The 14,045-nt window shown below is 35.9% G+C and overlaps 1 protein-coding gene across 2 annotated transcripts in view; it reads right to left on the reverse strand.

Annotated features, from left to right (window-relative positions):
* LOC136866424 (vitellogenin-4) overlaps positions 1–14,045 on the reverse strand; it is a 252,654-nt gene that overhangs the window by 93,751 nt on the left and 144,858 nt on the right. For both annotated transcript variants that reach the window (XM_068226732.1, XM_068226731.1), the window contains exons 12-13: positions 5,396–5,621; positions 4,426–4,633 (exon numbers count right to left, since the gene is read on the reverse strand). In XM_068226732.1, coding sequence (XP_068082833.1) covers positions 4,426–4,633; positions 5,396–5,621 — 434 coding nt within the window. The remainder of the gene's footprint in view (positions 1–4,425; positions 4,634–5,395; positions 5,622–14,045) is intronic.

Genomic DNA, 14,045 nt, shown 5'->3' on the forward strand with positions numbered 1-14,045 from the left:
GGAAGCCCTCAATTGAGGGCGAAACATGTCCCATGTAACTAAGAATCTATTTATGTAACTACTATAAGTGAAAATATAAGTACTGAATAGGTGGAACAAATTAAAACACCTTTATTATTGTTGAACAGTATCCAGTATTCGGGTGATAGTGGGTTCGAACCCCACTGTCACCAGCCCTGAAGATGGTTTTCTGTGGTTTCCCATTTTCACATCAGGCAAATGCTGGGGCTGTACCTTAACTAAGGCCATGGCCGTTTCCTTCCCACTGCTAGCCCTTTCCTGTCCTATCGTCGCCATAAAACCTATCTGTGTCTATGCGACGTAAAACAACTTGTAAAAAAAAAAATCTTTTGGTACACCCCCATTTGACCGTATTGTTCCACATACGGCAGTGTTCTGTTCCTGTAATTGTTTCGCAAGTCCTACACTGTTGTAATAATTATCCATATATACTGTATACCCCTGACCAAGATAATTTTCAAGCAGCTGAAAAACTGTGCTTTGTAAATTCGCACCACATGCATCATATATCATGAGTTTACAGATATATCCCATGTTAGACTCACAAACCATCCTCACTAAAATCTCATAGTTTATTATTTTACCAGGGTTATGTACGTAGAATCGTAGGTGCCCTCTCCAGGCTAGCATTTGCTCATCCAGAGCAATTTTCTGTTTGGGAGTATAAAGCTCTGTTAATCTGTCATAAAGTTTCTGTGAAATGGGTCTAATTTTATATAATCTGTCAGTGCTGTGCTCATATTCGCTGCTGTCCCTAAAGTGGAGAAATGACAGGATATTTTTGAAATTATTTTGTGACATGTTTTTTGAGAAAATAGGAGTGAAGAAAATTGGATCTTCTGTCCAGTACATTCTGAGAGATGGTTTACTAATGATGCCAGCAGTGAGCATCAAACCCAGGAATTGTCTCATTTCTGAAACCATCACTGGACTCAGGTTTGAGTAAGAGAGTGTTTAGAGAAGGTACGTGGCGCAGCACTGATTACCTGACTGGCATACAGATTTGCTTGCTCACACAGCTATTAGAGAAATTCAATTGTGAGAAATAGATTTAAAAATGACATCTCGTTAGAGTTTCTTTTTCAATATTTAGGCCTGGTTTAGCGGTAAACAGGATAGCAGGGGGTGCGAAATAAAGGCAAACCTTCAGGTACTATGCTTTCTGTCACGTGTCCAGGAGTTTCCTTTTCATTGTCAACACTCTCACTTTCACTTATTTCAGGAATTAGTTCATCACCTGAGTCTTCATTGAATGGGATGTTACCAATTTTGTCAATACTTATATTGTCCCTAAACACCATGGTTACGCTTCAGAACATAACTATACACACGCTTGTGCAATCACAAACCATCTACGTAGCTAGCTTGGCCTTCGTTCAGAAACAAAATTTTAAAAATGCATAGGAAGGGAAAATCTCCAAGGCCAAGTGGTTTCTGGTGGGTAGAAGCAGGTAGAAGCATTCATAAGGGTATTACCCTCATCTCTGTCACACAAATTTGTGACAAAAATAAACCACAGCTGCGTACAAACAGCTACAATTCAAGGTTGGGCTTATCCGGGATAACTTGGATATGGTCTAGAGCATGGGCACGCGCTATAGGCAATAACTCGGATATGAGCGTGAACGTGTTAAAAGCAGAACAACGTGTCAATGTGTAATTCTTTGTAAAATTTGAAAAATATGCCTTTAAACCATACAACTTGTTGAATGATTTTGTATGTTGAGAACTCAGCCCAAAAGTAGGTTGAATCCCCAACAGCTCGACCATCAGCTGTCATATGTAGCCTAAGTGAAAGAAGGGAAATGAGGAGGGAGTTTCTCATTGCTTTTCTTACAGTACCAGAATGTGCTATTACAGTATGAACCCTAGCCAAGGATGAGAATGGGAAATGAATGAAGGTAACAAATTTATTCTAGTCCACAATAGAAGACATAGCGCACTATAAATACTGTCTCACCATTGATTGATTGATTGATTGATTGATTGATTGATTGATTGATTGATTGATTGATTGATTGATTGATTGATTGATTGATTGATTTATGGTTATAAAACCCTATCTTTTACTCAAGTTTTCAAATAGTTTAAAAATTTTTAGGAGGGGATGGACGAGATCAAAGTTGATTCATGTCCTAGTCACCCATGAACATAAAGAACACTGTAACATTGAAAAATCAGTGTAATTATTTGAAAATAGTATTTTGAGATGATGCCAAATTATCTAACAACTGTACAACAGATCTAACATGAAACTTTTAATGTGAGGGCAGTGTACAAGAAGATGGTGCACATTTTGCATTCCTTGATTAAAAGGATACACAAATGAATATTTGTACTATCATTCTCTAGAACATTGAAAATTACCCAAACTTGTAGGAAATATAATAGCTAGTGATGAATGTAAAACTAACACAGTCCCTGTTAAAAAAAAGAAAAAAAAACCAAGCAGTCATGAGTAGGTCCAAATTCAAAGAAATAATTATCTTTTTCAGTGTCAGAGAAATTGGACTTTTAATCAGGTCTACTATTATTATTAAAATAAAACAGTAACATCTGCCTGTTCATTTAAGGTTTAGCACAAAATTACAAAATTTATTTTAATAATAATTGTAGACCTGATTAACAGTCCAATTTCTCTGACATTGAAAAATATGATCTTTATTTCTTTGAATTTGGGACCTACTCATGACTGCTTTTTGTAGACATAGAGCAGATGGAAGAAAAGAATGCATCCATGTTTATATGTCTGTCTGTCTGTCTGTCTGTCTGTCTGTCTGTCTGTCTGTCTGTCTGTCTGTCTGTCTGTCTGTCTGTCTGTCTGTCTGTCTGTCTGTCTGTCTGTCTGTCTGTCTGTCTGTCTGTCTATACTGGTAATAGAATTTGACATACCTTTACAGATGGATGATAAAATGATAACCTAACATGAGGAAAAGTAGCTCATTGACTCTTCACAAACACACTGACTGTCAAGACATTTATGGTTAAGTCACAAGTCAATCTCCATATTACAATAGCCTCCATACTTACCTAACTTAGTCCTGTGTGACTTCTTTTTATTTCTCAACATTGAAAAGTAGTTATTAGTATCTGTAGATGAAGTGAAAGCAAAAGCAGTTGAGCTTATGAACAGCCTTTCACATGAGGACCTCTAATATTGTTTCCAACAGTGGAAAATTTACAGAAAGTAAAGTAGAAATTGGGTAGGGGATTATATTCCAAGGGATGATCTGGTAACATTTCCACTGTGTTATTTCTTGAAAACCAACTTAGAGAACATCAAACTGGTTATTATGTAGCCACACCTAATATATAAGCAAGCAAGTAACATTGACAGTAGGGAGTGTCAGAAGTACCAAAAATAAGTGGTCACAGGAGGAGTTGCATGCAGTCATTTGAATTGACAAGAGCAGTGAATGAAGATGTGGAGATTGTTCTTCTCCTTTCGTGTTTTACTGTTTTTCCTTGTCTCCTTTTATGTTATGCCTTCTTCCAATGTTGACCTCTCATTGTGTATATCCTATTTATTTATTTTTTTATTTCAGTTAATTCCAATGAGCCACAGGTTCATACAGAGGAATTGTACACATAATTTTGGGGCAGACTTTTACAGATTGAGCTAAGTCAAATTAGAAGTACTAATAACACAATGAAGTTTAAATACATTATTGAATTTGTGTGCAGTAAGTATGCCTATAGAAGTAACGTAAACATTTATAATAAAAAAACTAATTACCAGATGACTGGGGTACTTGACTTAGTTAATATGATACAGTGTATAAATAGAAGATACATAACGCCTATTGTGTGTTCCTGTCTTTCTATAAATAACTTGCTTTCTGTGATCCTAAAAACTATTTTTTATTTTATTATTATTATTTTTTTGCTATTTGCTTTACGTCGCACCGACACAGATAGGTTTTATGGTGGCGATGGGATAGGAAAGGCCTAGGAATTGGAAGGAAGCGGCCGTAGCCTTAATTAAGGTACAGTCCCGGCATTTGCCTGGTGTGAAAATGGGAAACCACGGAAAACCATCTTCAGGACTGCCGATATGGGACTCGAACCCACTATCTCCCGATTACTGGATACTGGCCGCACTTAAGCGACTGCAGCTATCGAGCTTGGTAAACTAATAGAGTGAACAATCACAGAAATGGTATCATGATGGACTGCTGACTGTGAAAGACAAAGAGTGAAGTGGTATTCTATGTTTATCAATATCACTGATAAAATGGGGGAAGATAACATGCCATGTTAATGATGCACTTAGAAATCCTTTGACTATGGACATCTCCCATCTTCACCATACTTTTGTTAACAGTCACTGTTATGCTGTGTTAGCGAGACAACTTGTAATTGGGTACATAAGTTATGGTTAGCTGTGTAGAAATATGACATCACCTGATATCAATTTGGGTGTTGCGAGAAGATGGTTCTCTGGGATTTTTAGTGTAGTTTCCCCTCAATGACATAAGCACTGAGGAATCAAGGCTCATCACAATTGGGACTCCTATGTCGGCAGGTTGGAACATCTCCATGATTAATGGCGCCTTGACATTTTGGTAGTTGATATGGAATTCTTGGCTAATTATCTTCAAGCGTGCTGTGACTAAAATAATAACATAATATTATTAAAATGATCTATCAACAATGCTCAAGATTTCCTAAATAACCTAACAAATGTATTACATTATACAGTAAATTAATTTTATCAATTTATGTAAGTAAACTGATTAATATTTGTTTAGGTTTGTTAACTAGTATTTGTATCTTAAAGTAAAACAAATTGATCCAGGAAGGTTATCATGAGAGGTTTTCCTAGATATTTCTTATTTTTTAAATCCAAAGATTATAAATTTTGAAAATGTATACTGGTACTTGGGTATTTGAATAGATTTACAGATATTTCCATTATGGGCATGGTAAGAAAACAAGTTTCAGATGGTTAAAATGGCAGAATTTGGACAGCAAAGTTATTACACAAGATAAGTGTTAATTTATTAAGAACCACTCCAAAAAATTCTAAATAAATTAAGGATGATATCTGTTGAGTTGAAATTTTGCCTCTTTATGAAGATTGTAATGTAATGATGTGGTCATCATCTAGATCACACTTTGTTTAATAGGTACCAGTGTTTCTAAGTAAATTCCACCATTTCCACTATTTATATAACTATTTATATTACTGAAAAGTCTGGATTTTTAAAATGCATCCTTATGTGATTTTCTAAAATTGAATAAAGGCAAGTGAGTTAACCAAACAACAATGATCCAAGAAACTCACTCCCAAAAGTCTGAATTTTCTTTCTGACATGTGATACATCACAAATGTGAACTAAGAAACTCAGTAATATAATATCATAATACCTACCCATTACAAGCTTATGCAAGGTATTGGCATTAATGTACTGGCACAGAATTACTTTTCCCTCTACCTTGGCGATAATTTCAATGTGTACAGGTTCTGATGCTATAAATGGAGCTTGTAAACTTTCTAATAATGCCAATAGATCATTCAGTTTTAAAATCTCTGCTCCATGAAGATTTATCATCAATTTCTTTAGAACATCTCCTACACCTTCAAGTTTGAGATATAGCTGAAACAAAACATCTTCATGATGCATAAAATGTTACACATTACAAATATGTGTGTGTATGCACATATGTGTATATGAGGAGGAGATGGTCTAAATATTTCATCAATTGCTGATGATCTTAAGAGACATCAAGGTGACACTCATGAACATTTATTACTATATGATTTTGGGTTACACAGTACATTGCTATGGGTTAAAGATGACATTATGGTATCTTCATGGATTACATTTATAAAGAAAAATAGAATTAAGATGAAATTACACATGGAATGGAAACAAATATAATATTTTATTATTGTTTGTAATGGATCCACAGTGAGGGAGGGTGGATAGGGGAAATGTACAAAATTTAAAAAATAAAATAAAAGAGAGCATCAATGTCCAGGGTGACATGATAATATACAAGTAACCACTATGAATTGTAATGAATGTACAATTTACATAGCAACAGTCATACATTGTGGCATTTAAAAGTGAAATGACAATAGATAGGCCTGTCACCATTCATAATAAATGACAAGAGTTACCCTCTTCTATTAACAGTCCCGACAACTTGGCCTTGAGAAAGAGGAAAAGCGAGCGAGAGAAGCAAATGTTCAAAGTCCCATCCTCTAGTGACAAAACATGGTGAATGATGAGAGAAATAACACTCCAACCTAAGAGAGGTAGCGAGCTAGCATTATAATTAACTGTGCTCCATGATTCTGGCTCCACTGCGCTGTGACCTTGGATTGCAGTGCATGCATATGCTACATATTTAACATCGCACTAACAACTGCAGTTTACCGGGCGAGTTGGCTATGCGGTTAGGGTCACGCAGCTGTGAGCTTGCATCCGAGAGATAGTGGGTTCGAACCCAACTGCAGTTTTTGTGATGATGGGAAAGGAAAGGGCCAGGTCTGGTAAGGTAGTGACAGTGACCTTAATTAAGGTACATGGTATGGAAGTGGGAAACAACAGAAAATCATTTTTAACGAACCCAACGGTGAGCCTCAAACCATCTATTCCCAAAAAAAGTAGCAAGTGAGATTTTTTAAATGGACAGTAGTATCTCTTTGGTTCGGATTCCACATCAAACTGCTGGTTCTATGACATGATCACAAGATTTAGAATTGCATAAAACTGCAAGCTTGCCTGCTCTTATTATTTGTTTCCATTATGATATTTTATTTTTTATGCTCAAGATGCTAAATGGCTAATAGGCTCAAGATTTAGTATGGTATAGAACATAGATTTAAATTAAAATATTTCTGTTTTATGTAAATGCAAAAGCTTTAAGGATGCTGTCAAAATTTGTTTATACATTTTGAAAGAATCCAAAACATTTTAGAAGGTTTTCATATTGGAAGGAAATTCTTATTAACCTTTGAATATATTATTTAATAGGTTTTATAGGTTATAGGAACAGATGTGGACTCTGACCACAACTTGCTGGTCATGAAATGACATCTGAAGTCAAAGAAATTGAAGAAAGAAAGGATTGCAAGGAGATGGGATCTAAGCAAATTGAAAGAAAAGTGTGTGAAGGCACAGGGACTAAATGAAAAGGTTGAAGGCAACACGATAGAGGAAGAATAGAGAGTCATGAAGAATGATATCATTACGGCCGCTGAAGAAAGGTTAGGAAGAAAGGAAAGATCAACTAAGAATCAATGGATAACTCAGGAGATACTAGACCTGATTGACGAACGACAAAAGTACATGAATTCAAACATGTGGAGGACAGAAAAGAATACCTACAGGCAATAAAAGAATGAAGTGGATAGAAAGTGCAGGACAGCTAAGGAAGGATGGCTGAAAGAGAAGTACAAGGATGTTGGTTGAAGGTTGTGTGGCCCTATGAAGGGTAGATGCTGCATAGAGGAAAATCAAGGAAACCTTTGGAGAAAGGAAAACTAGTGTATGAATATTAAGAGCTCAAATGGAAAACTACTACTACGGAAAGAAGACAAGACAGAAAGATGGAAGTAACATATCCAACAATTGTATCAAGGTAAAACGTAGATGATATGGTTCTGGAACAACAAGAGGTTGTTGATGCTGATGAAATGGGAGACCCAATTTTGCGGTCAGAGCTTTGAGAGACCTAAATAGGAACAAGGCACCTGGAATTGATGACATTCCCTTTGAATTACTGACTGCTTTAGGAGAAACCAGAATGGTGAGGTATTCCATCTGGCATTTAAGATGTACGATACAGGAGAAGTACCATCCTATTTTTGGCAAAGTATTGTTATTCCTATTCCCAAGAAAGCTGGTGCTGAAAAGTGTGAAAACTACTCCACCATTAGTTCAGTATCTTACACCTGAAAAATTTTAACACATATTATAGAAGAATGGAAAGACAAGCTGAAACTGAGTTGGGAGAAGATCAATTTGGTTTCAGAAGAAATTTGATGATGATGATGATGCTTGTTGTTTTAAGGGGCCTAACATCGAAGGTCATCGGCCCCTAAGAAGAAACTTAAGAACACATAGAACAATCCTGACTTTACATCTGATCTTAGAGGACTAAATAGAAAAGAACAAGCCTACATACATGGCGTTTGTAGATTTAGAAAAGGCATTCGTTAATGCTGATTGGACCTAGCAATTTGAAACATGAAGGTAATCGAGATCAGATACCGAGAACAAAGAATTATCTACAATCCGAATAAAAATCAGTCTGTCGTGATAAGAATCATGGGCTTTGAAAAAAGAAGCAGTAATCCAGGAAGGAGTGAGGCAAAGCTGCAGTTTGTCCCCTCTCCTTTTCAATGTTTATATAGAACATATGGTAAAGGAAATCAATGAGGAATTTGGAAATGGAATCACAATCCACGGAGAATAAATCAAAACCCTGAGATTTGCCAATGGTTATTATTTTATGTGAGAATGCAGAAGATCTGGAGAAATTGCTGAATGATATGAACAGTCTTGGGGAAGGAGTACGAGATGAAAATAAGTAAGTCCAAAACAAAACTAATGGAGTGCAGTTGAACGAAGTCAGGAGATGCAGGAAATATTAGATTAGGAAAAGACATTGCCCTCTTGCAAAATTGTTTAAAAAATAATTTAATCCCACAATATTTATTGTCCATTCAAAGGAAAAATTGTGATGCTTCATGGGCAAAAAATGTCATACTAAAAAACGAATAAAATAATGATCAAAAGTGAAATTAAATTTTTATACAAGAAATTTGTTTTAACCTTTTATAATGCACATTTAAAAGCTACTAAATCCCTACTACTTTTGAATGGGATTCTTTCCAATTTATGTCAATGATAAACTTCAATATATTTCACCCAAGAAGCAAGCTATTTTAAATTAAAAATTAAAGAATTTAAAGACTGCCAAACAGAACAGCATTTATGACATTCATAATAATAACTTTTCACCTAAGTCTACAGAAAAACTTTCATATTCTATTCCCATCATAAAACCCTTTCCATTACTCCTTTGACTGATACTGAAGCCAATATATTAAATAAAGGACCTAAACACAACCGGAATATCTATATATATATATATAAAATAACATGTCCTGACTGACTGACTGACTGACTGACTGACTGACTGACTGACTGACTGACTGACTGACTGACTGAATGACTGACTGACTGACTCATCACCACCGAGCCAAAACTACTGGACATAAAGAAATGAAATTTTGAGGATACATTTATATTACAATGTACGTGTTTGCTAAGGGAGGATTTTTGGATATTCTATCGCTAAGGGGGTGGAAAGGGGGGTGAATTTTTGAAATGAGTGTATCTATATCTCAAAACTTTAAAAGTTTACAGATATAAAAATTGGTATTTAGAATCTCCTTTAAAAATAAAGAAACATGTATTTTATTGTTTTCAGAAAATCCCATAGTAGGGGAGAAAAAGGGTGAAAAAGGGGAAAATGAAATGGCGTATGGCTTTTAGTGCCGGGAGTGTCCGAGGACATGTTCGGCTTGCCAGGTGCAGGTCTTTTGATTTGACTCCCGTAGGCGACCTGCGCGTTGTGATGAGGATGAAATGGTGATGAAGACAACACATACACCCAGCCCCCGTGCCAGTGAAATTAACCAATGATGGTTAAAATTCCCGACCCTGCCGGGAATCGAACCCGGGACCCCTGTGACCAAAGGCCAGCACGCTAACCATTTAGCCATGGAGCCGGACAAAAAAGGGGTTAAATGCCTTTAATGAGGCTACTTATATTTCAGAAACTGAAGATATTACAGATCTGAAAATTGGTGTTTGGGATCTCTTTTAAAAATAAAGAAACATGTATTTTTTGTTTTTGTAAAATCCAAATAATGGGGGGTGAAAAGGGGGGTGAATTTTTAAAATGTGTGTATTTATATCTCAAAATTTTAGTTTAAAGATGTAAAAATTGGTATTTAGGATCTTCTTTAAAATAAAGAAACACATATTTTTTTTTGTTTTCAGAATATCCCAATAGACGGGATAAAAAGGGGTGAAAAAATGGTTGAATGCCTTTAATGAGGATACTTATATCACATAAACAGAAGATATTACAGACCTGAAAATTGGCATTTGGGATCTCCTTTAAAAATAAACACATATTTTTTGTTTTTGGAAAATCCAAATAGGGGGAGGGGGGTGAAAAGGAGGGTGACTTTTTAAAATAAGTGTATCTTGATCTCAACACTTTAAAAGTTTACAGATGTAAAAATTGATATTTAGAATCTCCTTTAAAAATAAAGAAACATGCAATTTTTTGTTTTCTGAAAATTCCAATAGTAGGGGTGAAAAATGGTGAATAAAGGGTAGATTGCCTTTAATGAGGATATATCTCAGAAACTGAAGATATTACAGACCTGAAAATTGGTATTTGGGATCTCCCTTAAAAATAAAGAAACATGCATTTTTTGTTTTTGGAAAATCTAATTAATAGGGGTTAAACAGGAGTGACAAATTGTGGTGAAAGTTTAGAAAGACTATATCTACAGCATATCTCAGAAATGTAAAATGTTACAGACATAAAAATTGGTATTTGGAATCTCCTGTAAAAGTAAAGAAACATGGGTGATTTTTTTTTTTTTTTTTGAAACTCCACTTAAGGGGAACTAAAAAAGGAGTGAAATTTCAAAATGAGAATTTCGACAGTATATCTCAAAAACGTAACATTTTACAGAAGTGAAAAATGGTATTTTTTATCTCTATTAAAAATAAAGAAACGTATTTTTAGTTTTCGGAAAAAACACTTGGGTGGGGAGTGGGGGTAAAAGTGACTGAAAATGGGGTTGAATTCTTTTAATTAGGATACTGATATCTCAAAAACTGGAGATGTTACAGACGTGAAATTTGGTATTTGGAATCTGCTTTAAAAGTAAAGAAACACGTATTCTCGGAAAATTCAATGAAGGAGGAGGGGGGATGTGAAAGAATTGAAAAATTAATTGCATTAATTGTATGAGGATACTTACATCTAATAAAAACTGAATTTGTTACAGGCGTGAAAATTGTTATTTGGATCTCCTTTAAAAATAAAGAAAAACGCGTTTTGGGGGGGGGGGGAGTGGAAAGGAGTTGAATTCCTTTCATGAGGACAAATATCTCAAAAACTGAAGTGTTAGAGTCATGATAATTAGTATTAGGAAGATTCTTTACTATTAAAGAAACAAGTATTTTTTGCCGGAAAATTCACTTGGGGGGGGGGGGGGGAGGAGGAGTGTGAAAGGAAGTGAAAAAAGTGAAACATTTTTATGGGGATATTTATATCTCAAAACTGAAGGTATCAGACATGAACATTGGTATATGAAATCTCCTTTAAACATAAAGAAACACGCCTTCTTTTTTTGGGAGGTGGGAGGGGGGTTAATCAACTTAATGGCGGTGGGGTGAAAAAAGCAGTTGAGACCAATTGATTTTAGTGTTCATAATGTACTTATAAGGAACCTCCGTGGCTCAGGCCGCAGTGCGCCGGCTTCTCACCGCTGGGTTCTGTGGTTCAAATCCCGGTCACTCCATGTGAGATTTGTGCTGGACAAAGCAGAGGCGGGGACAGATTTTTCTCCGGGTACTCCAGTTTTCTATGTCATCATTCATTCCAGCAACACTCTCCAATATCATTTCATTTCATTTGTCATTCATTAATCATTGCCCCAGAGGAGTGCGACAGGCTTCGGCAGCTGGCACAATTCCTATCCTTGCCGTTAGATGGGGGCTTTATTCATTTCATTCCTGACCCGGTCGAATGACTGGAAACAGGCTGTGGATTTTCAGTGTACTTATTCTGATCGTAAACCGATCATTTTTAATTTTTCGTGGGTCCGTTTTCAAGAGCCATCTTTTCCTTTGGAGAACATTCTTAGATTGCAGTAGATTCTCCTGGCATATAAATAAAAGTTTAAACACATTTGAAATAAACGGAAGTATGTCATTCGTATTGCCAGAAATCCCACGCACTTGCCTACGCGCGACAATGGTGCTGGTCACATTGTCAGCAATTACAATGGTAGCAGATGTAATTTACTGACAAGTAGCAATCTTGCATCTTGCTGTGGGGTCCATAATAATAATAATAATAATAATAATAATAATAATAATAATAATAATAATAATAATAATAATAATAGACCATCCTCAAAATGTGCAGACCGCACTGGAAACGGTCCTGGCCGGGTAATGACTACGAATGAAGTCCAGCCATGGCTTCAGTACCGCCAAGGCACCCAAGACGACACCACGCCGCATCTCCTCAAGGATTTGATCCATATTAAAAATGCTTATAGGAAAAGATGATAAAGATTTAGGGCCCCAACTGACTGGGTGGAATACCTGGACCTAGCCCGGCAAGTACGAAATCAATTGCTGGAAAGATAGATTGAAAAATGGGAGGAACCTCGCCGTAATCTCTCAGAAAATTAGTCAGATTGCAAATTTTGGTGGATTCTCTCAGAAAACGAGTCAGATTGCAAATTTTGGCGGATTATATATAAAACATTAAGCATTCAATTATAAATTCCAGTATAATACCATAGCAAAACAAGGGTATCTTGCTAGTTTCTAATAAAAACGATGCCATAACAACAACAATTGCAGAGACTGAATTTGCAATTAATCGGCTCCCAACAGACCTTCAAGATAAATTCAGATACATAATTAAAAATAAACTTTAAAACATACATGAACAACCAATCCTCAATTATGACTCGACTGCTAATAAGCAACTTAAACATTTAAAACACATAATCAAAGATAAAGTAATTATCACTAAAGCTGATAAGGGCAACACAACTAATTATGGATAAATCTGAATATATTTTTGTTTTATTCCACAGATTTCAACACACCCACTAGCCGCACACTTACATCCAGAATCCAGATGAACTCCTCTTCAGGCTTACATGGAATAATTCAAAAGCTTCACAACATAAACATACAGAATGTTTATATGGAGATTTAATAATCCATTATTTAATGAAACTCGACCAAGCTCTCTACCAGCATTCTTGTCATCCAACTGGCACTCGACTTTAATATTGATTCTCATTCTTCAAGGAAGTGATGTTGATCTATAGAATATTTAGACCATCCCAAAAACTATATAAGTTGAACCTTTTTGATCTCCTACAAATGTAAAAAGAAATATTTAAATGTTATGATTCCAATAGACTACAATTGCCATCTCAGTATCGGCATTATCTCCATTCGATGTGGACATGAGTAGGACGTCCCATTGGAACATTAAGACAAGATCGACCAGTTCATTTCCTAATTGTACCATATGTTATATATATTAGTGTAAATTGTGTAAAAAATAGTTTTTAAAAATAGTTCTAGTACATTGGCAATGAAGGAAATGAACTTGCAGACCATCTGGCCAAACAAGCTGTAAACAACCTGGGCTTAGAAGTGGTTTACAATCGAACACCTATCTGTACAATCAAACAAGACCTGAGCGAGAAAACCATTCGATTGTGGGAGAGCAAGTGGGAAAATACTACAAACAGAAGAATAACAAAAGCATACTTTCCTAATGTACAGAGTAGACTGAAAATTATTATAGTTCATTGCCAACATGAGCTTTGATCCATGTAAAATGTATGACCCAGTTTTCTTGCTGAAGATGTCGTAAAATACTTTGTATTTCTTCTATCAATGTATTGTGCTTGCAGTTGTTTTGCAAAAGATCCAAGGTTATTTTACTGTTAGTGTGTATTACAACAGATTTTCATGTATACTGTCTATGTCTTGTAATTTCTTGAGGGCCTTCAGTACCCCGTGTCCTTCTTGTAGTTTAGTTTTAATAATGAGTCGTACTGAACATTCCATAGACCAGGTCCGCAGCAAGATCCTTGCGGGCATCCTCTGCTTACAGTCCTTTCTGTACCGAGCTCGATAGCTGCAGTCGCTTAAGTGCGGCCAGTATCCAGTATTCGGGAGATAGTAGGTTCGAACCCCACTGTCGGCAGCCCTGAA

Source organism: Anabrus simplex, chromosome 3 (genome assembly GCF_040414725.1).
Source record: "Anabrus simplex isolate iqAnaSimp1 chromosome 3, ASM4041472v1, whole genome shotgun sequence".
NCBI lineage: Eukaryota > Metazoa > Arthropoda > Insecta > Orthoptera > Tettigoniidae > Anabrus > Anabrus simplex.